This window comes from Bubalus kerabau, chromosome 13 (assembly GCF_029407905.1).
Source record: "Bubalus kerabau isolate K-KA32 ecotype Philippines breed swamp buffalo chromosome 13, PCC_UOA_SB_1v2, whole genome shotgun sequence".
NCBI classification, from domain to species: Eukaryota; Metazoa; Chordata; class Mammalia; order Artiodactyla; family Bovidae; genus Bubalus; species Bubalus kerabau.
In genome coordinates this window covers 80,132,560-80,160,108 of record NC_073636.1, presented here as the reverse complement: position 1 = coordinate 80,160,108, position 27,549 = coordinate 80,132,560, and the positions used below count along the sequence as shown (strand labels likewise).

General features: G+C 52.1%; 1 protein-coding gene across 5 annotated transcripts in view; it reads left to right on the top strand.

Annotated features, from left to right (window-relative positions):
- NFATC2 (nuclear factor of activated T cells 2) overlaps positions 1–27,549 on the top strand; it is a 160,933-nt gene that overhangs the window by 11,370 nt on the left and 122,014 nt on the right. For all 5 annotated transcript variants that reach the window (XM_055545328.1, XM_055545327.1, XM_055545330.1 and 2 more), the window contains exon 2: positions 25,544–26,552. In XM_055545328.1, the coding sequence (XP_055401303.1) occupies positions 25,544–26,552 (1,009 nt within the window). The remainder of the gene's footprint in view (positions 1–25,543; positions 26,553–27,549) is intronic.

Genomic DNA, 27,549 nt, shown 5'->3' with positions numbered 1-27,549 from the left:
GTGCAAAACACCAGATTTCCGGACATCCCTGACAAGCCCCGTGAAACTGAGGCAACCAGGGACTCAGGTTTGCCTCTCGATGCCACTTCGTGTTCTGAGAGATCTCTCAGGGTGAGCTCTGTTGGGCACTGTCCTTCATGCAGTCCTTTGGCTCCTTCTTCGCGAGTGCCCACTGTGCCCTGGGAACGCTTCCAGGATCTGGGGCTACAGCTGGACTTGCCAGATTAAAATACAGAATATCCGGTGAACTTTGAATTTCAGGCAAACGATGAATGCGTTTTTAGTTTCAGTATGTCCCATACAATGTTGGGGGACATACTCGAGCTGAAAAACATAAGCGTTCATTGTTTGTCCAAAATTCAAATTTAACTGGGTGTCCTGTGCTTTTGTTCACTATATCTGACAGCCCTAGAGACAGCAGTCAATAAAACAAACGTTCTTGGTCTTGTGGGGCTTACAGTTGATTGAGAAGAGGCAAAAAAAGATGAGCAAGTGCACTTATGAATAAATATGCTGCCAAGATAAGGGCTTCGAGGAACACAAAGCAGGGTCAGGGGACAGAGGAGGCCAGGGGTGCTATTTTTATTGGGATGATCGTGGAAGTTCTCTCTGAGGAGCTGACAGTTGAGCTGAGGAATGAACAAAGCAAGGAAGTGACATTTATCAGTGCGAATAGTAGGTGCAAAGGCCCCGGGGTAGGGCCACGCTTGGTATTTTCAAGGAACAGCTGGACAGTTGAGGAGCGGGTGGCAGAAGGAAGTCACGAGAAGGGACCGTGGCTGGAGATGAAGCCTAAAGGGGCTGGCGTGGGGCAGCTTATCTAGGACCCTGTAGGGCAAGGTGCTTGCGTGTCACTCCCTGACGCCTCCGGGAGCCTCTGCCCTCATCTTGTTACTTCCATGTTGGCCCTTACAGGGATCCCTTTCAAAATATCCCTTTGGCTGCTCCATGTCAGGGCCGGCGTGGAAGTGACGAGGCCAGGGAGGACAGTCATCAGGGTGACGGATGACGTGCACTAGGCTTGCCGGGGTCAGAGGCGGAAAGGTGAAGCTGGTGAAACGTGATGGGATTTGGGGTTTTTGGGTTTGCTGAGGGGTTGCCTGTGGGTGTGAGCAGAGAGAAATAGAGGACTTGCTCATTGGCTTTCGGTGGGAGAACGTGATGAATGGGAGGGTGATCTGGCTGGGAACTGTGGGAGAGGAGCAGTTTCGGACGATAAGTAGGTTGGTTTGGACAGGTGTGCTCCACGGCGTCTGCTGGGTGCCCAGATGCAGCTGTTGAGTGGACGGTGGGACAGGTCTGCTGCTTAGTCGCTCTGTCCTGTCCACCTCTGTGACCCTTTGGCCTGCGGCCCACCAGGCTCCTCTGTTCATGGGATTTCCCAGGCAAGAACACTGGAGCAGGTTGCCATTCCCTTCTCCAGGGGATCTTCTCAAACCAGGGATCAAACCCATATCTCCTGTGTCTCTTGCATCACAGGCAGATTTTTTTACCGGCTGAGCTATTGGGGAAGCCCTGGGAGAGGTGGAGACTGAGGCTAAAGATGAGCTTCATACCAGAAGGGGGAAAGGAGCACAGAGCTATGTGTTGGCGGGGGTGGGGGGGTCCTTCCAGGGCCTGCTTGAAGGGGCCTCAGCACTCAGAGTCACCTGGGATGGGGTGGGTGGGAGAGTTGGTATACTCTGAGTATTTGTATTCACTTGCAATCAGATTGTGCTGCCTTTTTAAAGAGGCAGCCGGCAAGAGGAAAAGAGAGAACTCAGGGGTGGACTAGAGGGTGAGAGTGTGCTTCCGCTGCTTCCTGTCCTCCCCACGGCCTGCACTCCCATTGTCTCTTGCCTGGATGGCTGCATGAACCTCCTAATTGGTCTTCTTGCTATAAACCTCATCACCTGCAGTTTCTTCTCCACCCAGAACCCAGAGCAACCGATTAAAACCCCAAATGTGGTCTTGTCACGTACCTGCCTAAATGCACTTCAGTCATTTCTCATTGGTCTTAGGTCCAAAATTCTCCACGAAGGCCCCACTAATCCCCCAGCCTTACCCCGCACCATCTTCTGGTCCGTCCCCTCCAGTCTTTTCTCGGTTCTTCCAATACTTCCTGCCTCAGGGCCTTTGCACATACTTTCCCAGCTGGCTGTTAGTTCTTCCCCTCACTCTTCGCTGGCTACCTTCTGCTCAGCCTCCTGTTCTCAGCTCAAGTATCACCTCCCTAAGGAAGCCTTTCTTGAATTCCGTGTTGACATTATTGTTGTAGCCTCTGTCCCGTCGTCTGCTCTCCTTTCATGGCACTTGTCTCAGTTTGTAATTATACACTAGAGTCAGTGCTTTTGAGTGGAGCTGAAATCCTGGGCCAGGATCAGATGTGTGCTAGGATTTGCAGACCCTCAGCGGCCTCACTAACCTCCCATTGCACTTCTGTTGGGGAGCCCGGAGGAAAGCTCAAAGGCCAGGGCCTCCACAAGGTCAGCGGTGGGGCAGAGGGCAGGTTGACAGAGCTGCACCATTGGGGCCTGCATCCCACCCCACGCTCCTGGAGTGGCCTCTGAATGCATAAAGGTCATGCATTATGCTCCTTGCTTCTAACAGCACAAATTATTTATTTTGGAATTGAAAATATGCCATCCCCCAACCCAAGCCCCACTTTAAGAGTGGCCTGTAGAGAAGAAAACGCTCTCACTTCCCAGCGCTCTAGCAGAAACTCTGTTCTGGGTCAGGACCTAGTCTGAACCCCTTCCCTTTAAGAGCTCTGATTTGGCGCAGATGCCAGATTCTAGAAACTTAAAAAATATTTCTACTGTTCAGAGGAACAACTGAGGCAGTTAGAGTATTGTTGCCAGGTCCTGAACCATTCTCACAAGGCGGTCTATCAAAGGGATGGGGATTTTACCTTTACTATGTCATCTTATTATTGGCTGTCTCAGGAGGATGTCAGTTGGGGGTAAGAATTTAGATTCTTGCCCAAACAATGGGGTGGCCAGATTAAGTCTTAGAGAGGAGGGTCCTTAAAGACAAATATAAGGATCTTATATACACAAGGACAGTCAGACTCTTTTATCCATCCATCCATTCACCTGTCCATCCATCCATCATCCATCCATCCATTCACTCTTCCACCCACCCACCCATTCATCCATCATTCATCCATCCACTCTTTCATCATCCATCCATCCATCATCCAAGCATCCATTCACTCTTCCATTTCATCCATCCATCCATCTGTCATCCAAACATCCACTCATCCATCCATTCATCTATCTGCATATCCACACACCCATTGTACATAAAGCTGTGAATGAATCAATCATGACCCCTGCCCAAGTGGATCTCACAGGCTAATGGAGATAAAAATGCTCTGATTGGCCAAGCCTGGGTCATTTGTACACTTCTTTGCCAGGGTAGTATGGGACAACTGGGTCCATAATTTACCAGAATTGCATCATCAAGAGTAGTTTCCCAAAGGAACACACTGGGGTGTTGTTATCAGAAGCAGGGGGGAATGACGCCAGGTAGGCAGAATCGACAGATGTCCTCCAGATTAGAGGCGTTTAATCATCATGGCAGGAGGGATGAAAAGGGACCAGCGAGGGTGACACTAGCCTCTCCTTGTCTGAAGCACAAGGACAGGTTTGTTCCTCTGATTTTCCCTGGCTAAATTTCAGGGTTTGGATTCTGAGTCCTGTCAAAGGGACTCGAGAGCATCCATCTCTTTCTGGATCATTCTGTTGTTTGGTCCCTCAGTCGTGTCTGACTCTTTTGCAACCCCATGGGCTGTAGTCCGCCAGGCTCCTCTGTCCATGAGATTCTCCAGGCAAGAATACTAGAGTGGGCTGCTATTTCCTTCTCCAGGGGATCTTCCCCACCCAGGGATGAAACCCATGTCTCCTGCATTGGCAGGTAGATTTTTTTGCCACCTGGGAGGCCCCTCCTTCTGGATGCTTGGGCTATCAGTAGTCCTAGTCTGCGTCATCTCCCCTCCTCCACCTAAATTTATCAGCCACCCCTAGGATACGTGCTGGATTTACCTGGTGTGTATATGTTTATGCCTAAGAAACAAACAAGAGGATTTTTTTTTTTTAATGTTCTGACAACCAGAAAGAGCTTCCCAAGACTGAAAATGCATGAGTCTTGGATCCAGGCCCAGGACCCTGGAATGGAGTTTGTGTCCAAACCAGTGCTTCTTACCCCAGGCCACACACTGGAAGCATCTGGGGAGCTTTTACGAAATACTGATGCCTGAGTCTCAAACATTCTGATTGTAACTGGCCCCTCCTAGGACCCAGCTTCTTAGAATTTTTTTTAACAGCTCTCCAGGTGAGGCCAATGTGTAAGTTGGGTTAGGAGTCACTGGTCCAAGTGCAGTTTGGGAAACCCTATTCATTGCCGTATCTCTTTACCAACAGGACATAAACATGATGAGGGTGGTAGGGACCCGGTCCTGCCGACGGCTGCACCCCCAGGATCTGTGGTAGTGCCTGGTACCTAGCAGGTGCCCAGTAAAGGTCTGGGGAATGCATATGATTGACAGCTTCACACGAATCCCTTAATGGTACCGAGATGGCTCCCCTGAAAGAGGGCATCTTCTCCACCCCTCTGGCACGCAGGGAAGGATCCGAGTCAGTCTCCGTTTCAAGTCAAGCTGTGGCTCTCAGGGAACCCCTGAACCTCTCCCACCTCCTTTTCTGATCCAGTAATTCTCAACCCTGGCCGCCCTTTAGAATTATCTGAGGTCATTAAAAAGAAAACACCTTCAGTGGGTTTGGATTGGAACCTGGGAACAGGCATTTTTACAGCGTCTCAGGGGATGCCAACGTGCTAAAGGTGGAGGCTGCTGGTCGCGCCTCCTTTGCCTCTGTGAGCCTGCTTTCTGACTGGAGCTAACTTGGTGCAAGACCCCTGGAAGTGTTTTATAGGGGGGGGGGTGTTGGGAGTCGGTTCTTATGTGTTGTTCCCTAAGAGTGCCTGTTCACAGCGTTCACCTTGGATGCTTGCCTAGAAATGCACATCTCCAAGCCTCTCCTCCAGACTTACGTACTCAAGCTCCAGTGCGGGCCTGGGGATCTGCGTTCTGATCAAGCATGCAGGTGTACTCATCCCCAGCTGCCCTTTCCACCTGCACTGCCCTCTGACCTGCTCTGCCACACTGAGCTGCTTCTGCCTCTCTCGGTTTTGGTTCCCACCTTCGAAGCACTCTTCCTCCAGGTCTGCCCAGCAGTCAGGTTCCTCCGAATGCCATCTTGCCAGAGCCCCCCCCCCCTTGCCCCCCGACCGCTGAGGGGACCAAAGCCACCCCAGCCCCCAGCCTTTCCCCTACATCTCTGGTGAGCACTCTCCAGACAGCCCAGGGGGATGCTCTTTGTTCTGGAGTTTATCTCAGTCCTGACTCTTTCCCCACCAGGACCTAAACGTCCCCGGGCGAGAGTGTCTGGTGCCTGCTGGTCCCTGGAGATGTCAGGCGGCCAAGAGGTGTAGATGGAAAGGCAGGTAGGACTTGCACCTTGCCAGTATCTGGGATTCTTCCCCAAGTCCTGGATGTGACTGATGGAGGTGGCAATCGAGCCACAGTTGAGGGCTCACAGAAGCTCAGGTCTGCAAGAGAAGGCAGTGGGTGCACCGTCCCCCCCCCCCCCCCCCCACCCCTTGTTGGTGTCAGCCGGTCACCCAGGGCAAAAAGACAAGTGGCTTTCTTATCCGGATCCTGGGTCCGGTAGGGCCGCAGCGCTTAGGCCGGGAGGGTGGAAGCGGCGGCTGCGCCCGAGCGCCTGGCTGGTGGCTTCGCGCGGCGCCGGGCGGTGCGGCCGGGACCAGGGGCGGCCTGCTTCCTCCCGGCCGTCCCCGCCCTCCCCGCCCTCCCCGGTCCCGGGGTGTCGCCCCGCCCCGCCGGCCGGGCCGCGCTGTCCCCGCCTCCCCTCCCCGGGCTGCAACAGGTGCCTCCGGAGCAGGAAGCGCGCGCCGCCGCCGCTCAGCTCCCCCGGGCGCGCCATCCCCGGACCCTGCGTGTGTCCCTACGAGGACAGTGACCCCGCCGCTCCGCCCGCCTCTCCGCCCCGCTTCCTGCTCCCTTCGCCCTCGCCGGCGAGGGGCCCGCGAGTCCACCGAGCCCGCCTCCGCCCCCGGCCCGCCGCCCGCCCGCCGCTCCGCGCGCCATGGACGCCCCGGAGCCGCAGCCCGACCCCGACGGCGGGGACGCCCCGGGCCACGAGCCTGGGGGCAGCCCCCAAGACGAGTTCGACTTCTCCATCCTCTTCGATTATGACTATTTGAATCCTATCGAAGGTCGGTGGAGGCTCGCCCCGGCCTGGCCCCCGAGCCTGGGCTGGGGCTGGGGCCTGGGCAGTGGCCACGGGTGGGGCCCCTTTGCCCCACGCGTCACATTTCCTGGGGGGCCTGAACTTGAGTTGGGGGGAGGTTGCCTCTCCCCAGGTGAGAGGGAGGGCGGGAGCCGTCGGAGACTGAAGCCGCCTTTAGAGGGCACTAGGCTCACTCTGCCTGGTGGGGCGCCAGTTTCCAGTTACTTCTCCCCGAGGGTCCCTGGTAGTGAAGCAAAAGGGAGCAGGGGGTCTCAGCTGGTCTCTTGTCCGCCGCTGGTTATCAGTGCGCGGTGGAAGCTATGGGTTTTGCCTTTGGAGGGAAGAGGTGAGGAAGCCAAAGAATGGAGTTTTTCGGCCGGGACTGGTGCAAAAAGAGGGCTGGTGAAGCGGATCCGCCCACCTCCGAGCCCCACCGTGTGCGAGCCGTTGTTGGGGACGTTGCGCTGACTCTAAGGAGCAGGTTGTCTGTGTCTAATGCTAGAGCGTGGTTTGCCCTCGTCTTAGGCGGCTGGCCCATTTCCTCCCTGCGTTCTGCCGCTGCCGTTTGCACATCACCTCACATGCTTCAGTCTGAGCTTTATTAAGTGGGCCCCACCCCCCGCCCCCACAGGCAACCAGACTGTGGGGGCTTGGAGGGTGCCCGCCTGTGGTTTCAGGAAGGTGCAGGCTTATTCCTGCCTCAGCGACCTGTCAGTCCCTACCTGCAAGCGCGCTCTGCGCTGGGGGCTGGGGATTTCCCCGCGCTGGGCCGTCATTTCACGTGTTTAACAGGAGCCTTGGTCAGAGGAGGCGGTCGCACACCCAGCCTCACTGTATTTTTCTGGTTAGCAGGTTGTCTTGGAAAAAAACAGAAGAACACCAGGCAGGCTTCCTGATTTTGACAGCCTAGCCCAGCCAGTGCTTGTTGAAGCCTTGGGGGCAGGCCTGTTGGTGACTTCCAGATGCACTTGGGCTTGGCTTCTTCAGGGGAGCAGGAAGGGGTTGTGCTGGCTGGTGTGTGTAGGAGGCCCTTTCCGGACTCTCCCAAGTTTGCTGTTTCCCAGAGATGCTGTGTGAGGCAGAGAAGTTTCAACTTTCCCTCCGCAGCGTCTTCAGGTGAATCTCCAGGTGAGGGCCCTGCTTGGACTTCAGAGATGCCCTTCGATCGGATACCAAGTGAAGATGGTAGTTAGTAATTATTCTCTATTTTGGCTGGAGATGGAAATAATTAGCCAGCCAAAGAGACCAGTCTTCTTGAGTTGCAATCTGGAGGCCATCCTTTGCTTTGAAAAGATACAATTAAGAATCTGCAAATGATCCCTCTAGCATCCGTGGTCTTGCTCTTCATTAAGATTAAAGTCATGTTTGGAGGGAATACTTACACCCCTCCAAGATTCACAATCAACGGATTTTTTTTTTTCCCCTGCAGCGGGGAGATTTCCGGGGAAATAGTTTCTAAGCCAAATCTGATGGGAGGTGCTTTTTATAGTTTTTCTTGGCAAAGGGGTGCTTGGTGGCTGCCAGATGGGTGTCTAAATGACCACGGTGAAGGCCCCAGCATCTATGTTTAAAAAAATAAACTTTATTTTTGGAAACAGTCTTAAATTTACAGAAAAAATTGTAAAGAGAGTACAGCAAGCTGTTGTATACCCAGCACCCAGCTCCCTATAGGAGGAATATCCGTTAGCAGGATGCATTTGTTACAATTAGTGAGCCAATATTATGATACAGTTTTATAAAGCTAAGCCCATACTTTGTTCAGATTGTACCCCCCCTCCCCCCCCCCACCCTTTTCTTAATGAGCTTGACAGTTTTGAGGAATACTGACTAGGTGCATTGTAGAATGTCCTTTCAGTGGGGTCTAATGTTTTTCTCATGGTTAGACAGGGCTATGGGTTTTGGGGGAGGAAGACCACAGAGGTAAAGTGACCATTTCCATCACATCATATCATGGGTACCTACCATCAACATGATTTATCATTATTGATGATAGCATAGATCACCTGGCCGAGGTAACCTTTGGCAGGTTGCTCCACCATAAAGTTGCTGCTGCTGCTAAATTGCTTCAGTCGTGTCCGACTCTGTGCGACCCCATAGAAGGCAGCCCACCAGGCTCCCCCGTCCCTGGGATTCTCCAGGCAAGAACACTGGAGTGGGTTGCCATTTCCTTTTCCAATGCATGAAAGTGAAAAGTGAAAGTGAAGTCGCTCAGTCGTGTCTGACTCTTAGCAACCACATGGACTGCAGCCTACCAGGCTCCTCCGTCCATGGGATTTTCCAGGCAAGAGTACTGGAGTGGGGTGCCATTGCCTTCTCCAACCATAAAGTTACTCCTTGCCAAACGTGCAGCCCAACTTAAGGATGAGGAATTATGCTGTGGAATCTGTAATCAGGCCTTGCTGGGAAGGCACCAGGACAGATACGTCATGGCTCAGGAAGAGAAGGGATGCCGCGAGCCTTGAGAGGCTGAAGCGAGCTGTTCCAGATGTGGGTCGGGCTCAGGCTCACCCAGATGTTAATAGCAGTCATTTTGCTCTGCTTCCGAATGATGGAACTCCCCAAGGGTCAACACTAGCCCGTGTCTTGCTAATGGGCTTTGTCCCACATGACAATATGTTGATGGTACACGTGAGGTGTTCTCTTTAACTCTGGGCAATGGGCTTGGCAAAAGGCCAAGAAAGGAAGAGGATTGCTCCTGGGACAGACATTGTCAGGAACTGGTGACGGCACGTAGGGAGTTGGGGGAAGTCAGATGCTTCTTTTGTGGAACCTGAGCGTGTGGCAGCTGTGATTAGCCCGTGTAGTACCCCTCCAACCATAGAAGGTACACACTTCACAGAAGGTTGTCACCTTCATTTTGTAGAGGGGGTTGATGAGGCATAGAGAGGTGAAAGAACTTTCCCCAGAAAGCAGAGCAGGTACACGACAGAGCTGAAATGTGAGCCCGGCAGTCCTGCTCTGGAGCCCACTTTCTGATCTACCGTGTGAGTTCTCGTCCCCTCACTTGACGAGAGACACGCACAAAGCAGTTAGGGGCCTGGCACCGTGCAAGACTGGAGTTTAAAACATTACTGACAAGATGATCTTGGGTAAGTCATTTAATCTCTCTGGACCTCTGTTTGCTCAGCTGTCACATGATTGAATGATAGTACTTACCTCATACAGGCAACTGTTTGCCTTGAATGGCTTAACCCATTCACATCACTTAACACAGTGTCATTTGTCAATAGCTTTTTATTAAACCTTTGATTTCATTAATAGAGGTGCTCAGTTCATGTGAGTCATCATTCACTTACTCATCCATCTAACTATTGAGCTCCTATGGTGTTAGATCCTGGGGATGTAGTAGAAAATGAGACTCAGTCCCTGCCCTCAATCAGTTAGTGTCTCTAATTGTTTTTCTGTCTAATTGCATCGACTGATCCCTCCAGTAGCATCTACATGGTGGAAAGTAGGCGTCGTTGCCTTGTTCCTCACCCAGGCAGGAGAATCTCCAGTGTTAGCTTTAGAATTGAGGCATATGTATTTATGTTAGGGAAGTATCCATCTGTTTCTATTTTCATGACAGTTTTGATTAGGAATGGGAGTTGAGTGATGCCACAGACTTTTTAGCATCTATGGAAAAACATGATTTTATTCTAAGATCATTTATATTAATAGCTTTCCTAATATTGAAACGTTCCTGGTATTAACCCCACTTGGTCACTGGGTATTATTTTCTTATGGTGGTGGGCCTGGCATCTACTGGATAATATTGTTTTAAGATTTCTTTTAGCAGTGTTCACTTGGTGGCCGGTAAAGAATCTGCCTGCAATGCAGGAGACCTGGGTTTGATCCGTGGATCAGGGAAGATCCCCTGGAGAAGGAAACGGCAACTGACTCCAATATTCTTGTCTGGAAAATCTCATGGATGGAGAAGCCTGGCAGGCTGTAGTCTATGGCATCGCAAGAGTCGGATGCGGCCTAGCAGTTAAGCCGCGAGTGATGTCTGTAATGTGCTTTTTGGTGCGCCGTCAAGTCTAAATGTCTCTCCTCCTCTATGTTCAGGAACAACGTGTGTATTGTTGGGACTGTCCAGTTTCTCCCATTGTGATAGGATCCCCTGTGAAGCCATCTGGACCTGGTGCCTTTTTACGGTCTTGTTCTGTGATAACTTTCTCGATCGTGTCTATGGGAATTGGGCTGTATCCATTTTCTATTTTGACTAGAGCCAGTTTTGGTAAACTTTATCTTCCTAGGAAATCACCCACTTCACCTTTCTGAATTTTCAGATTGATTTGCTTAGAGGCATGCAAGGTAAACTCGTATTTTCTTTTGAGGGAAAGAGCTAAATGCATAGTAATAGAAAGAATGCAGACAGGGCTCTGGGGGTCCTGGCTATGAGCCCACCTTGGAGGGGAGAGGCATGCTGGCTGTTGGTAGACAGAAGTTCAATTTCTTTGTATGTGCATGTGAATTCAAGGCATTCTTACTTCTTCCAACTTGTAATACACTGGGAAAGACGGATGGGCCATGGGGATCCCCAGCCACCTCCAGCGGTGCCAGATCTTCTCTGGGCCGTGTTGGGAGGGCTTGCTTCCAGTCTGCCTCAATGAGTCTGGCGTGTCCCTCCTCTGGTAAGCGGATGCATATGGCGTTAACCTTGACCTTTCAGAAAGGAAAATGGACTCCTGACCGTTGCTTATAGTTTGTTCTGCTGATCCTCAAACTCTTTGGGTCACAGACCTCTGAAAGGCTGATGAAAGCCGCAGGTCCCATGTACCGTAGGAGCACACTGCAGGCGCGCGTCCCTTCACCTGAAAAGCCCGGGGTGAAAGGCGCTCAGTCGTGTCCGACTGTCTGCGACCCCAGGGACTATACAGCCCACGGAATTCTCCAAAGCAGAGTACTGGAGCCGGTAGCCTTTCCCTTCTCCGGGGATCTTCCCAACCCAGGGATTGAACTCAGGTCTCCTGCATTGCAGGCGGATTCTTTACCAGCTGAGCCACAAGGGAAGCTCAAGAATACTGGAATGGGTAGCCTATCCCTTCTCCAGCAGATCTTCCTTTCCCAGGAATGGAACCCGGGTCTCCTGCATTGCAGGCAGCTCCCCTTTATTCCATTTTCAGGCAGAGTCACAGATCCTGCTGGCACCCATTCTCTAATGTCACCTGCACTTCAGCTCAGGGCCACCTGCTCTCGGCCCATTCACAGGGCACAGTTAAAGCCTCATTCTTTCAGCAAACACTCATTGAATGCTGGTTTTGTGCCAGGCCCTGTGGGAGTACACAGATGAATGAAATGTGGTCTTGCCCCTGTCTGGCCCCCAGGCCAACGTGGGACACAGCCTGGTAAACAAATATGGACAAATGAGGTGCTGATATACAGTATCGTGGGCTTTTTTTTTTTTGGTGCTTACTAAAAATAGAGCTCTACTCTAAGCAAGCAAGTTCGCTAAACACATGTGACATTCAGAGACGTTGCCGTCTGTGTTGAGTTAAGGACAAGCCTTAATAAGCCTGCTTTGTACAAATAGTGTCTCCAGGTGCAGCTGGAAAGGTGAAATGAGGGCTGAGTTGAGCAGTGGCCTCGTCAAGGGAGGAGAAAGAACTAGGGAGAAAGTTGCCTGAATCATTCTTTACTATTGAACACATGTCATCCCAGCTTCCAAATTAAAGGCCGTCTGTTCTTAAGGTGCCCTCAGCTTTTGAGCAGAAGTTGTTTCAGTTGCTCTTTGTGGCCCCAGGGACGGCAGCCCGCCAGGCTCCTCTGTCCATGGGATTTCCCAGGCAAGGATACTGGAGTGGATCGCCATTTCCTTCTCCAGGGGATCTTCCCAACCCAGGGACAGAATTCGTGTCTCCTGCGTTGGCAGGCGGATTCTTTACCACTGACCTCCCAGGGAAGCCTGTGATCAGAAGCAGAGGCTCTTAAAATCTTAATGTTGTGTTATTTGAGTTGGCTCCCAAGGCTTTTTAGTCCTGTAAGATGATGGGATTGAATACATTTGAGAAATGCCGCATTGGTGGCCAGTGGTCCTTAATCCTGGCTACAGACTAGAATCTTTCAGGCACACCCAGGACCCATGAAGTCAGAATTCTTGGGGGTCAGTTCACTTTTGCTGAGAGTTACGAGCAGTACACAGCAGGACAGGCTTCGAGCCCAGGCAGCTGGGGTCCTGAGTCCCTGTCCTCAGCACTACAGCTCAGCCGGAATCTCACTGACCCCAGCTTTCCTGGGTACCCTTAATGCCAACATGGGGTGCATTCACCCACGATGTTTTGGTATGTATGTAATTATCAGTGGACTGTTCACGGCTATCCTAATGGGATTATACTCATAAAATATGCAACAAAAACCCAAGTGGGGAAGGACAGAATATAAACTGGGGTTCTGCTGTTTCTGTATTTCTTTCTACAGCCCAGTGGATTGTTGTGCATGCCTCCCGGGGCACGAGTCCCCCCCCAGCTCCACGGCCATAGGCCTAATGAGCCAGAGCAACAGGACTGAAGTCAGGAAATCCAGGCTTGAAATTCTGACTTAGTTGTCTCTTACTAGCTTGACCTTGGCCAAGTTGAAGTGCCTGGCATTGGCAAGCGCGCAGTAAATCATTGCCTTATAAATGGATGAGAAGTTGCATAATCCCCGCTTAGTGGTTTGCCTCCAGGCAGGTGATTTTGATCCTCTCCGCTTGTGTTTTCTCATCTGTGAGATGGGGGTGGTGATGGCAGGTTCCCGCAAGGCAGTGTGACTGAGTGCGGGCAGCGGGGCTGCATGAAGGTCGGACGGCAGGCTGGGAGCAGGGTGGTGGGCTCTGAGAAACCGTCGGGCTCACCCACCTTCTTGAGAGCGTTGGGTCCTTGGAGGGGAAAGTCTCTGCCCTGGCCTTTGAGGAATCCTGAGCCTTAAGAGGGGCTTCCTTGGTGGCTCAGAGGTTAAAGCCTCTGCCTGGAAGAGAAGATGCCTTTTGGAGATGAGTCGCTGGCCGCGGGGCTTCAGCTGGCATCGCAGCATGATATCTAACTTACGTGCGATTCGCATGCATGCTCAGCTGTGTCCACGTCTTCGCGATCCCATGGACTGGAATCCACCAGGCTCCTCTGTCCATGGGATTTCCCAGGTGAGAATACTGGAGTGGGTTGCCATGTCCTCCTCTAGGGGATCTTCCTGACCAGGGATCGAACCCTCGCCTCCTGCCTTGGCAGGTGGATTCTTTACCACTGAGCCGCCGGGGCAGCCCTCTGTAGGGGGTCAGTTCTGATGAAAAGCTTGCCCGGGGCATGGGTCTCTGCCTCAGCCGCAGAAGTAGGCCAGCTGCAAAAGCTTTCTCAGTTGTCCAGACTCTCAGGCTGCAAGGTTCCCTGAGGCTGCTCCTCAGGGTCCTGCCCCGGCGCTGCGGACCCCTGATCCTGGGCCAGGACGCGGCAGCCTTGGGACGTGCCATGTGGTGGATGTCTTGTGGCCTCCCCCCAACGAAGGGACTTCCTCTCTCCTCTCTCCCCAGCACAGGAAACAGCCACAGGCGCCCCAGAGCTCTGGCCAGTCCCGGCTTCCCTGGGCTGGTGCGAGGTTAGGTTTTACTTATTGTTCCCACACCGAGCTCAAGGAAGAAGGCAAGACTCACCCTGGGGCTCTTCCTGGGCTGTGTCAACTTTCCTACCTGGAAGAAAGCCCGCGGCGGGTTCCCCCAAAGCAAGAGGAACGGCCTGTGACGTTTTCCTAAACTTTGTCCAAAATGTGGAAACGCAGAGACAACGGCATCATTAGCTGCCGTGTTCCCAGCACCCAGTTTCTATGGGTACCTACTGAAGGCCAGTCTTATCTCTCCCCCTCCTCAGCGTGTGCTCTGCATCTCCACTTCTGCTTGCTTTAAATCACATTGGAGATGATAGAATATTTTATTAATAAATAGAGTAGGATGTAGCTCTCAAATATAAGGGCTCCTGAGAAAAATCCAATACCATTACCAAACCTAAAAAGCTGTATTGCGTGCTAAGTTGACTCAGTCATGTCCTACTCTTTGCAACCCCATGGACTGTAGCCCGCCAGGCTCCTCTATCCATGGGGTTCTCCAGGCAAGAATACTGGAGTGGGTTGCCATGCCCTCCTCCAGGAGATCTTCCTGACCCAGGGATCGAACCCACGTCTCTTAAGTCTCCTACATTGGCAGGCGGGTTCTTAACCTCTAGTGCCACCTGGGAAGCCCCCAAAGCCATATCTTTAATTTCAAATGTCCAGTGTTTAAACTTACTGCATGTCTCACAAGTGTCTTTTCATGGTTAACTTGTTTGAACCAAGATCCAGACAAGATCCTAACATTGTAAATCACTGACATGGCCATTAGATCTCTCTTATTTTATAAAAATCCCCACCAGTCCGTTTTCTTGCCTTTGTTGAAGAAGCAGGTCATGTTTCTTGCACTGGCCTCTGTGTGAGGACTTTGCCAGTGGTGTCCCTGTGGTATTGTTTAGTCTTCTTCTGTCCCTTGCATCTCTTACAAACTGGCATTTAGATCTGAAGTTCTGTGCCGTAGACTTTGAGTGCTGTTTTCTTCTGCAGAGAAATATATCCAAGGTAGAGAGGACGCTACAGGAAGAGCAGAGAGATTGCTTTTCCTGAGTTGGCGTTTGGGACCATCTGTGCGTCCTGACCTGAGGTTTTGAGAAAAAAGGGAATTTTCTCACTTGGGCCTGTTTCAGTTACTAAGATACTAAGTTTCTAAGAGGCAGTGCTTCTGTGTGAATTTTAATTGAGCCACGCCTGAGTGAGCTTTCTGAAGGTAAGAAAGGTGCCTGCAAAAGCTCAGGATTTATAAAGGTCCTTATCAAAACAAACCTTCTTGGGCACGCTGAGAAAGGTGGACTGTTAAACGAGCGCGGGGCGGGGTGGGGGAGCCTTGACGTCTGCAGTGCTTGCGTACGTTATTGTAAAGACCACAGAAAGGGGCTGTTTACCTGCATGGTCCTGAGAAGGTGGGCTCCGGGTGTGAAATCCACAACCCGTGACCTCATCTCCGTTGCCATGGAGAAAGGAGGAGGTCATTAATGCCCGGGGTTGGCAGGAGCCTCTGATGAAGTGTACCCGCCCCGGGGCACAGGGCACTGAAGTGAAAGCTCCTGGCAATGAGTGTAAATAAAGAAGCCATCTGTCAATCAGGCATTAATTTTAAGTCTCTGCCCCTGGCCAGGGGTTCCAGGGGCCCCACTGTTTTCAAGGGGAAGTTTGCACTTGCATTTCAAGTTGGCTAAAAGAAAGGTGGAAACCAGCTTTTCACGCTGTGTCAAGGGTTGCGGGGCTCAGTGGGCACAGCTCTTTGAGGCACTGGCGTAAAGGTGACGGGGGTCTTTGCTGAGTGAGTTGGAGGAACCAAAGCAGAGAAGGCGGCCGGGCCCTTGCCCGTGTCTCCTTGCGCAGGGCCTTGGCAGAGAGGTGGGGTAGCCACGCGCACCCTGCTTCAGAGGGAGGATTATCTGAGGTCTGTTTCTGGTTGATTCTTCTGACCAGATCTTTTCTTCTCCTTTTGGCAAGGAAGTCACTGGAGCCCCGCTCTCTGCTGTGTGCCTCGTGACAAATGGGGAAAGACTGTCCTCTCTTAGAGAAGGGCCTCTCTGAAGCACAAATTCCACCTCAGATGGCTGTCTTCCTGAAAAACGGAGGCAGGGTGCCACAGTGACCGGATAAGCCAAGGCTGATGTCAGCATCTGATGGACTATTACACGGCCATGAAAAAGAAACCATAGCTGCATACAATGTGGTTAAATCTCAGACATAAGGTTGAGATTTACAGCATGTACATGTACATTCCATACAGTTTTATGTCATGGTCACAGCAGGCAAAGCCAGGCCATAGTGAGGGAAGGCAGGCGAGTGGGTCCCCCTGAATGAGGGTTATTGGCTGGGTGGGGCCACTAGGGAACCATGTAGCAGGATTGAAGTGTTCTGTGTCTTGAATGGTGGATGCACATTTGTAAAAAGGCACCGAGGCCTTTTAATATCTTACGGCATCTAAATGATGTCTCAATTTGAACCCCAGCTCTGCCCCTGGTTTCTTTCAAAAGGTTTTTTTTTTTTTTTTTTTTTTTGATGTGGATCATTTCTTAAAAGCCTTTATTGAATTTGTTACAATTTTGCTTCTGTTTTATGTTTTGGTTTTTTGGTCGAGAGGCATGAGGGCTCTCAGCTCCCCAACCAGGGATGGAAGCCCCACCCCTACACTGGAAGGCGAGGTCTTCTGGACCGCCAGAAGAGTCCCTGCCCTGATTGTTCTTGTCTCTGGGGCTGAACCCCCACCCCCCTCAGCTTCCCTGGCCCCCTTGATGACACAGAGGAGTAGATGGTACCTGCCTTCCAGGTGCTTGTCAGCCTCGTGGTACACAGGAGAGCTCGAGGCGCAGTGAATGAAGGCAGATGGGAAGGTCTTTGAAGTTCTTGAAAGCATGAGGGCCCCATGGAATGATTCCACCCGGTTCTTTCCATCCCAATTTGAGGATGAGGTGGGGTTTCATGTCTATCAGATGCCTGGGCCCTGCCCTCCCATCCGGAAGCTGAACTTGAGGCCTGCAGATTTCACACATCTCTTCACTTCTCTCCAGAAGGAGGACACGCAGGTGCGTGTGTGTTTGCAGACAGCCATGCCAGTAGCCAGTCTGTAAGACTTGGAGCTTGCACACTGTCCTGGGTCCTGGGTCTCGGGCGCCTGGCCTCACGGCAGGCTGCCTGGGAGGCAGGACCCAGCGCTCCTTTCTGTCCTGTCTGTGAAGGCAGACAGCTGTCTTAGCCGGGGCAGGGTCAGCAAAGAGCACGGCAGTCACGGTGGCTTTTTCCAGTGGCTCCACGTCGAACGAGACAGGATGGTAAACTGCCTTCTTTCCCTTGCTGGCATCTCTGGACCTGACTTAGCTGGATGGAATTTCTCACCTCTCACGCCCTGCGTCTGTGTGTGTCATTTCTGAATGAAGGGTGTGACCACCTGATTCTCCCCGTCATCATTAACACACGATTCATTGATCGGGAATCCAATTACTGCCCGCATGTGTGTCTGCTGGGGGCCATAGGGGCATGGGGGGCCTGTTGGAAAGTTTGCTGAGTGCTGTATGTGTTACTCAAAGTGCAATCTGTACCTTTTCAAAGAAGGTCTTTCCTATAGGTGGTGCAAGCCGCCAGATGCGAAGTCCATCCAGCTTCGGCTCCTCTTGGCGTTTCCTGCAGACCCTAACACACAGGGGCTCAAGAGAGCCCAGGGATGGAGGGGAGGGGCGGGACCCCGGGACGCCCTCCCTCCCGCTTCTCTCCGCCCTCTTGCTGCACGTGCGGGCCGCCAGGTTGTGGAAGCGTCACTCCGTTGCCATGGCAACAGACTGTGATGTCTCAAACCCAGGGCCCGGGCCTCCCACCACCTCGGGGTGTGAACGGTGGGTCTGTTGCTTCAGACAGGGGTGGACCTCGGCTCTGGGGCTCGGCCGCTGGCCCGCGGGGCGTCCGGCCTGTGGGCCGGATCCTGGCTCCTCTCCTGGCGTCATTGAAGTCGAGCGCCCTGGCTCGCGCGGCCCCTCCCCCTCCTGAGGACAGACGCCTCCTGGAGCTTCCTGAGCTGGCTTTCTATTTTGGTCATTCTATTCTGCTTCCTGAAAATTCCACCAGCTTGTCCTCGGCGGAGAGAAGATGTTCTCTCGTTGTTCCTTTTTTCAAAAGTGATCTGTTGGCCGGTGGGTTGGCGCTGGCGGCGGTCTCAGACTTGGCTGTGTGTCCTTGAGGGTGAGCAACAGGAGGGCAGGAGCTGGCAGAGAGCTCCATGTGGCCTGAGTGAGGTTTTTAAATAATCGTTGACTCAATCCTGGGGCAAACGGAGGGATTATGAGTATTCCAGAAGAAAGGAATCTGTGTCTTCCGTTGTCTAGGGCAGCCTACCTCCTCATGGGGCTCCGGAGCAGTTCCTGTCCTGGGGACACCTCAGTTTTCTGTGTTGGGGTAAAGGCGTCACGATCCAGGAAATATTCCCTTTTGTGAGTTACTGGGCTGGAGGAGCTGGGCTGCCGGAGACCGAATCCGGTTTTGCCACTTAGCAGCTGTGTGATCTTGGGCAAATGAATCACCCTCTCTGAGCCTCACTTTCCCCATTTAGAAAATGAGGACCCTATCACCTGCTTCGAAGGGTTCTTGTAAGACAAATGCTGCTGCTACTGCTGCTGCTAAGTCGCTTCAGTCGTGTCTGACTCTGTGCGATCCCATGGACTGCAGCCTACCAGGCTCCTCCATCCATGCGATTTTCCAGGCAGCAGTACTGGAGTGGGGTGCCATTGCCTTCTCCCAAGACAAATGCTAGTGAATGTTAAATACATACAGAGTGCTTCTGGGTATAAAGTGAAAGGCAGCGACGTGTCACAGAGAATCATCTTTGTTGTTGCAGTTACCTTTGTTGTTCAGTCGCTCAGTTACGTCCGACTCTTGGCAACCCCATGGACTGTAGCACACCAGGCCTCCCTGTCCTTCACCATCTCCTGGAGCTTGCTCTGACTCGTATCCATTGAACTTGGTGTGTCACTAACACTTTAGTAAGAGTTAGTTGATCAGCTCCCAGGTAGCCCAGAAGAAGGACAAAGCATGGAACGGAATGAGTGTCGGAGGCATTCTTTACCTACTCCACATATTTTCTGAAGGCTAGCAGAAAAAGAGAATTCAAAGTGCTGACTGATCCATTTTATTTTTATAAAGGTTTCTTCCCTTTTTCTTTTTTAAAAGAAGTCCCTGGTGGTGGGAGCGGGGCGGAGGGGGGGCCAGTGTGTGTCACACTTTAAGTTGTAAAATAAGGGAATGAAAACAGAAAGTGTTAGTCACTCAGTCCTGTCTGACTCTTTGTGACCCCAGGGACGGTAGCCCGTGCTCTGTCCATGGAATTCGCCAGGATACAGAAGTGGGTTGCAATTCCCTTCTCCAGAGGATCTTCCTGACCCAGGGATCAAACCAGGTCTCCTGCATTGCAGGCAGATTCTTTACCATCTGAGTCACCAGGGAAGCCAAATGAAAGCAGAGAAAGGGTAGAATTTTCAACTTAAATGATAATTCTTTCCATAATAATAATAACAACATACCAAAAGGCCTTATTTATTGAGTGTTTATTTTGTGTGTTTTGGGTTTCATGTGCATGAGATGAAGTGTCAGGTGGGTATTGTCACCAACCTCCGCCCCGTATTATGCATGAGGACTCAGAGGAACCCAGGTCACACAGCCGGGGTGCAAGGCTGTGGAACGGGGGCCTCTAACACCGTGTATTGACCGAGACCCGGCTCTCCATGCAGACGCCGTGCTGCAGTGGGGCTAGAGTGGCCGCCCCAGCCTTCTTGTCTTCTGGTTCCAGAGAGTGGCCAGAAGTCTCCCCAAACGTTCTTGGGGCCTGGATGTGGGGTGAGCCCCTGAGAGCCTGATGGGATAGGGAGGGCGGTGGTGATGTGGACTCTCAGATGTCTGTTGCAGAAGCGGTTTACCTGCCAGGGCTCACAGGGAGCCGACGTCTCATTTCTGAGTCAGTTCAGATGTGACTCATGGGCTGATGTTCCCAGCAGCGTTTGGGGCCTTGGCCGTGTGCAGGCCCTGGGGGGAGGCCCCGGAGCAGTCGGGCCTGGAGCAGGGGTTCCTAGCTGGAGGCGATTCTGCCTGGCAGGAGAAGTTTGGCAAGCCTGGGATGCTTCTGCTTGTTCAAACTGAGCAAGGACTGGGGATGCTACGGACGTCTGGTGGGCGGAGGCCAGCGTGCTGCTAAACATCCCAGAGCCTCCACAGCAAGGAATTTTCTAGCCCCAAATGTCAATATTCTAGCCTGGAGAAGTCCAGGGACTGTATAGTCCATGGGGTTGCAAAGAGTCGGACACGACTGAGCGACTTTCACTTCACTTAAATGTCAGTAGTCCTGAGGTTGAGAATCCCTGGTCTCAGGTCTGCTGGGTTCAAGTTGCAAGACCTCAGGCAAGTTAATTCACCTGTTTGAACCTCAGTTATCTGTAAAAGGGGAGTAAACAGCACCCATCTCATAAGTTGTGGGAATTAAGGAATGGACTACTTGTAATGTACTTATATCAGAGCCTGCCATATAAATTCTCAATAAATGTTAGCTGCTGCTGCTGCTGTTGTTATTACTGTTATTATTATCATTGACCTTAACCTGTCTTCACAAAGCTCACAGTCTAGTAGGGAGACAGAGAAGTGAATTTGTATTTGATAGACTTCCCTACATGACTCTGTTCTGGCAACACTGCAGAGTCTAGTGTCTGAGACAGCCTAGGGAACATCAGGGAGGGCTTTCAGGAGGAGGTGGCCCAAGTGAAATCTTAATGAACAAATAGTGGCTTCCTAGGAGAAGTGAGGACAGGAGGTATGGAAGGGTGTTCTGAGCTACGGGAATAGCACGTGCAAAGGCATGGAGGCACAGAGGACCTAGAGCAACAACCTCTGAATCCCCCATCTCTGCTCCATGCTCTGTCTCTTTCTGAACACTGATGTGTGGAGTGTGGGCCAGGTGCCTCCCACGGCACGTGGGGTGGTTTTATGCTCTCCATGGGCACATTACATAAGAGGGCCATCCTCTTGGCAAAGCTGCTTCCCTCTAATCTCCTTAGAAGGAGTGAGGTGTCAGTGTATCTTGAACGCCTTTCTTTCCTGACGTTTGCCATTTCCTCCTCCCACTTCCAGCTTTGAAAAAATGTAGACTCTCTGGGGTCGTGGAAATGTCCTACATCTTGATTGTGGTGATGGCTACCAGGGCATGGAACACTGGGCAAAACTCATTGAACTCTACACTCAAAATCTGTATGTAGACATGATGCCTTACTTACAAAAAATGAGCATCGAGGAGGGAACAAACAGTGGGCCTGAGGCTGGGAGCCTTGGGCTAGCAACGGTGTCTCCCTTGAATTTAGTAACTTTTATTTTGATTGTATTTTTACCCTCCCTCCTATTTATGGAGGGGACACTGATTTTCCATTTGTGGCAGCAGTGTGAAGTGTCCTTAAAAAAAAGTCATATGCGAATGAATTTAAATAGAAATATTAAGTAAATAATATTCACTGGTGGTACATGAATATAGCAAAGATCATGCAAGTGGTAAGAAAAGCAAGCTCTTTGGAAACCCTTCTGAGAGAATCGGGTGCTTCTGATATGAAACAAACTTGGCCCAGGGCTGCGTGGGCACCGCGCGGGCTGCAAGGGTGGCAGCTGTTTACAGAGACACAGTGAAGAGCCCTAGCTACTTAAAGAAATAGCTGAACGATGAGCCTTTTGTCTGTGAGAATTACTGTCAAATGCCCAGGAAACTGAGAATGAAATAATTATAAATTACCTCCATATTCCTTGCTTGTGCGTAAACTTTCAAATCCTGGGGAGAGAAAAGAAAAAGACACTCTACTGCTTGGATTAATTAAAACCAATGTAAATGCTTTAAATGCTTTTGCTCAGCAGACACTGGCCTTTCTGTTTTTCATTGCTGCCCAAGAGCGTGAGTGATGTGTGTTTTTAAGTTTTCTGTGACTTTCACATCAGCCCGAGGAGGGTGTTTCTGCTAAGAGGTAGCTCGGTTTTTCTGATAAGGCTGGAATTTTTGCTAAGAGGCTTTCTGTGTTTTCTTTTGCAGACTGTTGTCAAACATGGATTTGACCTGGATCTCCTCCTAGATTAAAAATCTATGCTTTCTCACCCCTCAGGAAGGGTGTGTGTGTGTGTGTGTGTGTGTGTGTGCAGGCCCAAATGCAAGTTGATAATGAACTGCAGCTGTACGAGAACCTTAGACCCTACAGACTCTAGCTAGAAAAAACGAAAAGATTTCAGAGCCAGAAGCAGCCAAGGAGACAGACTGGGTTTAATATTGTCCTGTTCCAAACGAGGAGGTCGAGACCTAGAGAGGGTGGGGGACTTTTCCAAGGTCACATGGCTAGTCAGTGGCAGAGAAGGACTGGAACTCAGTTCCCTGCTTTCCAAACCAGGTGTCACTACTCGAGATCATCTCATGTCACCCTGCTCCCCTTGGAACGAAATAAAATAAAAACATGTCTTTTGAAAATTGTATTTCTACTCTCAACATAATACAGAAATCAGAGTCTCCTTTCTGCCTCTGCTCCTCGTTATTAATACTTAGTTCTTCTCCTTGGAGGAGGTCCCTGTGACCTGAGACTTGCAGAGAAAACCCTACGCACCGATCAGCATTGTGTGTGTGTGTGTGTGTACACACTCCCCCTCTGTTTCTGTCTTATGCATACTGTGTGCATCTTTAACACTGCTGCTGCTAAGTCGCTTCAGTCGTGTCTGACTCTGTGCGACCCCACAGACGGCAGTCCTCCAGGCTCCCCCATCCCTGGGATTCTCCAGGCAAGAACACTGGAGTGGGTTGCCATTTCCTTCTCCAATGCAGGAAAGTGAAAAGTGAAAGTGAAGTCGCTCAGTCGTGTCCGACCCCCAGCGACCCCATGGACTGCAGCCCACCAGGCTCCTCCGTCCATGGGATCTTCCAGGCAAGAGCACTGGAGTGGGGTGCCATACCATTATCTGGTGGTTATTATATATCAGTGCAAAAGGAACCTTTTCCACCCTTTTATAGCTGCATTATATCTCTCTGTATGAATGACAGAATTTAACCCATCCCCAGCCAATGGATAGAAGGTTACTTCCAGTTCGGGGGGATTAAGAACAGGGCTGGACTAATTAAACTTATGAACACATCGCATTGCACACAGGAGTGTACCTGCAGGAGAGATTTCTGAAAGTGCCGTTGCGTGGTTTCAAGTGTACATGTTTGGGATTTTGAGACTACCCAATCACCCCCTCTTGAGATTCTGTCTGTCTACCTTTTGGTTGGGATGTTAGCATCTTTGAGTAGCAGTTTAAATATTTCGTGCTTTATTCATTTATTCAGCAGACTGACAGTATTTTTGGAGGGCCTGCTTTGTGGGTGATTCTGTCCAGGTGTTAGGGGTCCAGTGGGGGCTGGGAGCTGGGGAGAGGCTGAAAATATAAACAAGTAACTGGAGAATTACTGAATTAGAATGGTGAGGAGTGCAGTGGAGCAGAGCAGGGAAGTGTGCGTGGGGTCTGATCCTGTCAAGAAGGTCAGAAAGACTTTTGGGGGTGTATGACACTTTAGCAAAACTCCAGTGAAGGAGTGGCCTTAGTTACCGAGAGAAAGAGGGCTGGATGGAGTTGGGGAAGGAGCTGTTGAGCCAAGGGAACAGCAAGTGCAAAGGTCCTGAGGCAGAAAAGAGCTTGGCACTTTTTGAGAAGAACAGCCAGCTTGGCCAGAGTCCAGAGAGGAGAGGCTGGAGAGGCAGGCAGACGCTCCGCCTGGCCGGCCTAGTTGAGGTTATCCTTACCCCGGGAGCTGTGGAAAGTCATTTCTGGGCTCCTCCCTCTGAGGAGGGGCACCACCTGAACCCTGTAAGATGAGCTCAGCTAAACCAGATAGCACTTCCTCCAGGGTGGCTGGCCCAAAAGGGGCACAGAGGAGGAGGGGCATCCCCGTTACAGCCACCAATCCTGCTGTTACAGAGCAAAAGCCAGCCACAGGCTCTGCGTGAACAAAGAGGGCAGCTTTGTTCCAATAAAGCTTTATGGACACACACAACCAGCTTCGGTCCATGGACTGGAGTTTGCCTGCCCCTTAGCAGGATGTGATTCTCTAAACAGATAAGATCTGATGTGACATGAGCTGCTAACAGGGGTTAGTGGAGAAAAGGTGGCTGGGAAACGGGGTTGGGAATCATCTTTTTGATGGGCGGCTCACAGGAGCTGCGGACTGAGCAGGCGGGTGAAGGGCAGCAGCCAGGTGGAGGTTGGGGAGAGTTTCCAGGGAGAGGGAACTCCACAGCAGGAGCTTCTTGAAGACTGGGGGACAAAGTCAGCAGGGCTGGTGCTGGGTGAGCCTGGGGAGAGTGGGGAGAGGGAGGTGGGGAGACAGGCTGGGGCCAGCCCGTGCTGAGGGCTGGCCTGGGGACATCCCGGGGACAGCCTTTAAGCTGGATTTCACTTTACAGTGGACATTTCAATAGACGGCTGCATGGAGAGGAGACCAGAGAGGGCGAGTGTAGAAATGGGGAGACCAGGGAGGGGGCAACTGGCTCAGTGGGAGAGGGTGGTGGGAGGGGGTGGCACGAGAATTAATTTGTTTCTCTTTTAATAGAGGAGTCAGACTTAGCTGATGGATTGGACTTAAGGGCATGAGAGAAGAGTAGAGGCTGCCCCCAGCAGCAAGGAGGGGGGGCGGTGGGCGTGTGTGTGTGGGGGTGGGGGGGGTGGTCTCTGTTGACTCTGGGAGCTTGAAGGAGGGGCAGGACGGGGTGGTGGAACAAACAGTAGTTCCCTCGCTAATTTCACCCTCCAGCCCTGGGTTCTTTCCAGATGGCAGCTGAAACCTGAGTTAGGCAGCCACCATTAAAGAAAAAATCGGATCACTTTGTATCCACTGATTTTACTAGTTTGGGAGCTCTGTAGTTATGGCTGTCTTTTGGGGGCCTAGTAGCTAGCTCATCTGTGGAATTTCCAGTCCTGTGCCTTCTGTATTTGGGTGACTCCCTTCCCCTCCCTGGACCTCAGTTTCCTCATCTGTAAAATGGCATGAGGTGAGAAACGGCTCGGGAGTCTGGGCTGGAAATGAAGCCGCTTTTTACACGTGGGCACAAACATCTAGGATTTGAGCCTGGAGAGGGCTCCACGGCCTCCAGAGCTGGTGTGGCCACCCCCTTGCATTCCTGTCACTGTATCACAAGGGTAGGATGATCAGATGGCCTCGGTCGGTGTTTTTCGAACTGTGGGTCAGGACCCACCAATGGGACAGGAAATCTGTTTAATGAGTTATGACCAGCATTTAAACAAAGTAACCCCAGACAGGAGGATAGATAAGAGTGCATGGGGTAAGTATTGTTTGGGGAAGCTTTCGTTTCAGTTGCCAGTGAGTATGATGGTGTGAACCGAATTGTGAAATAAAAGGGCACCTCCTCTAAGGGACAGAAGTTTGGAAGCCTTCGGGCGGCCAGCCTTCCAGGTCTCTGGCTGAGGCTGCATGGCTCGGGCCAGCTGTGCTCCTGCGCTAAATCCTCCCCGCTTTGGTCTCTGTTCAGGGAATCTGGGATCAAGTCACCTCAATTTCCTTCTGTGAGAGGAGGTTCTAGCTTTGGGGTTTGGCACAGTGGGGATTGAAAAAAAAGAAAACAGGAGGCAAAACCCAACCTGTGATTGTTGTGCATCGGGACTTGTGTTTTAGAGGCTTAAAAAGACCCCTCCTTCCCTCCTTCTCTTTCCAGAAGAACCGAGTGCACATAAGGTGGCCAGCCCACCCTCCGGACTCTACCCCGATGATGTCCTGGACTATGGCCTCAAGCCATACAGCCCCCTGGCCAGTCTCTCTGGCGAGCCCCCCGGCCGGCTGCGAGAGCCGGATAGGGTGGGGCCCCAGAACTTTCTGAGCCCGGCCAAGCCACCGGGGGCTTCGGGCCTGAGCCCTCGGATCGAGATCACTCCATCCCACGAACTGATACAGGCAGGGGGGCCCTTCCGCGTGAGAGACACTGGCCTTCTGGGCGAGCAGCCGCCCCCGCCGGGGGTGGCGGCCAGCCCGAGGTTCACGCTGCCCGTGCCCGGCTTCGAGGGGTACCGCGAGCCGCTTTGCTTGAGCCCCGCTAGCAGCGGCTCCTCTGCCAGCTTCATTTCCGACACCTTCTCCCCCTACACCTCGCCCTGCGTCTCGCCCAACAACGGCGGGCCCGACGACCTGTGTCCCCAGTTTCAAAACATCCCTGCTCATTATTCCCCCAGAACCTCGCCAATAATGTCACCTCGAACCGGCCTCGCTGAGGACAGCTGCCTGGGCCGCCACTCGCCCGTGCCCCGTCCGGCCTCCCGCTCCTCGTCGCCTGGTACCAAGCGGCGGCATTCGTGCGCCGGGGCCTCGGTTGCCCCGCTGCCCGCAGCCTCACCCCAGCGCTCGCGGAGCCCCTCGCCGCAGCCCCGGGACGACGGCGCCCCCGCCGGGTATCCCCCCTCGGCCGGCCCTGCCGCCCTCATGGATGCCTTGAACAGCCTCGCTGGCGACTCGCCCTGTGGGATCCCCCCCAAGATGTGGAAGACCAGCCCCGACCCGTCGCCGGTGTCCGCCGCCCCGCCCAAGGCCGGCCTGCCCCGCCACCTCTACCCGGCCGTGGAGTTCCTGGGCCCCTGCGAGCAGGAGGAGAGGCGGAACTCGGCCCCCGAGTCCATCTTGCTGGTGCCGCCCACCTGGCCCAAGCAGCTGGTGCCGGCCATTCCTATCTGCAGGTGAGTCCGGCTTTGGAAGGGATTTACTCCGCGGTCCGGTTTTAAGAGGAGGTTTTCTGGTGATGAGCATGGGACTGGGGGTGGGCTGGGCTGATTTTCAATCCTAGCTCTCTCTCTGTTCTTGGCTGCCAGATCTCGAAATTCTCTGGGGAAAAGAATCTCTGAGCGGCAGTTTTCCCATCTCTAAAGTGGGTGTAAGGGTACCTGACTTCCTGGATGGCTCTTAGGAGGGTGCAGTCCTAGGGTGCCTGTGATTGCTCCTAAGGCACCTGGCATGTTCATTCATTCACTTATTTAACAAGTGTTTAAAATCCCATGGACAGAGGAGCCTGGTAGGCTACAGTCCATGGGGCCGCAAAGAGTCGGACATGACTGAGCGACTTCACTTCACTATCAAACACCCTCTGCGTGCCAGGCACTAGCAACAGGTGTTGGGGAGAAAAGGGTGAACAAAATGGAAAGAGATTCTGCCTTCGTGGAGCTGACATTCTAGTAAGCACAAAGGTAGCCTCAACACATGGAATTTACTATTTTTCTATAAGAAGAATTGAAGTTGGTAGGCATCTACTGTGTGTTTCGATACCGCAGTCAGTGATATAGAGGCCCTCTGAAAATGTGGGAGCCAGAATCTTCAAGGAGCTTTAAATCTTGGCAAACTGCACTGCGCAGACTTGGGGTCTCCCAGTCTGGACCTGAGTCCTGGCTCTGCCCCTTGCAGGCTGTGTGATCCTGGGCATGAGTGTCGCTGCCATCCTGCTATGCCCAGGTCAGGCATCACCAGTCATGCAGGGTTCTCTGTCCTTGAGCACCTTTTCGATGCTATGCCCAAGGCAGACATTGCTAATCAATCAGAATCTTCATTCTCATTGAGCACCTCTCTGGGCCTGGCTTCATTACCTGTGAGGTGAGGATAACAACAGAACTGACCTCATTTATTCTTGTTGAAGATTAGGTGAGAGAATACATACCAAACTCAGCATAGAACCTACAGAGGTAG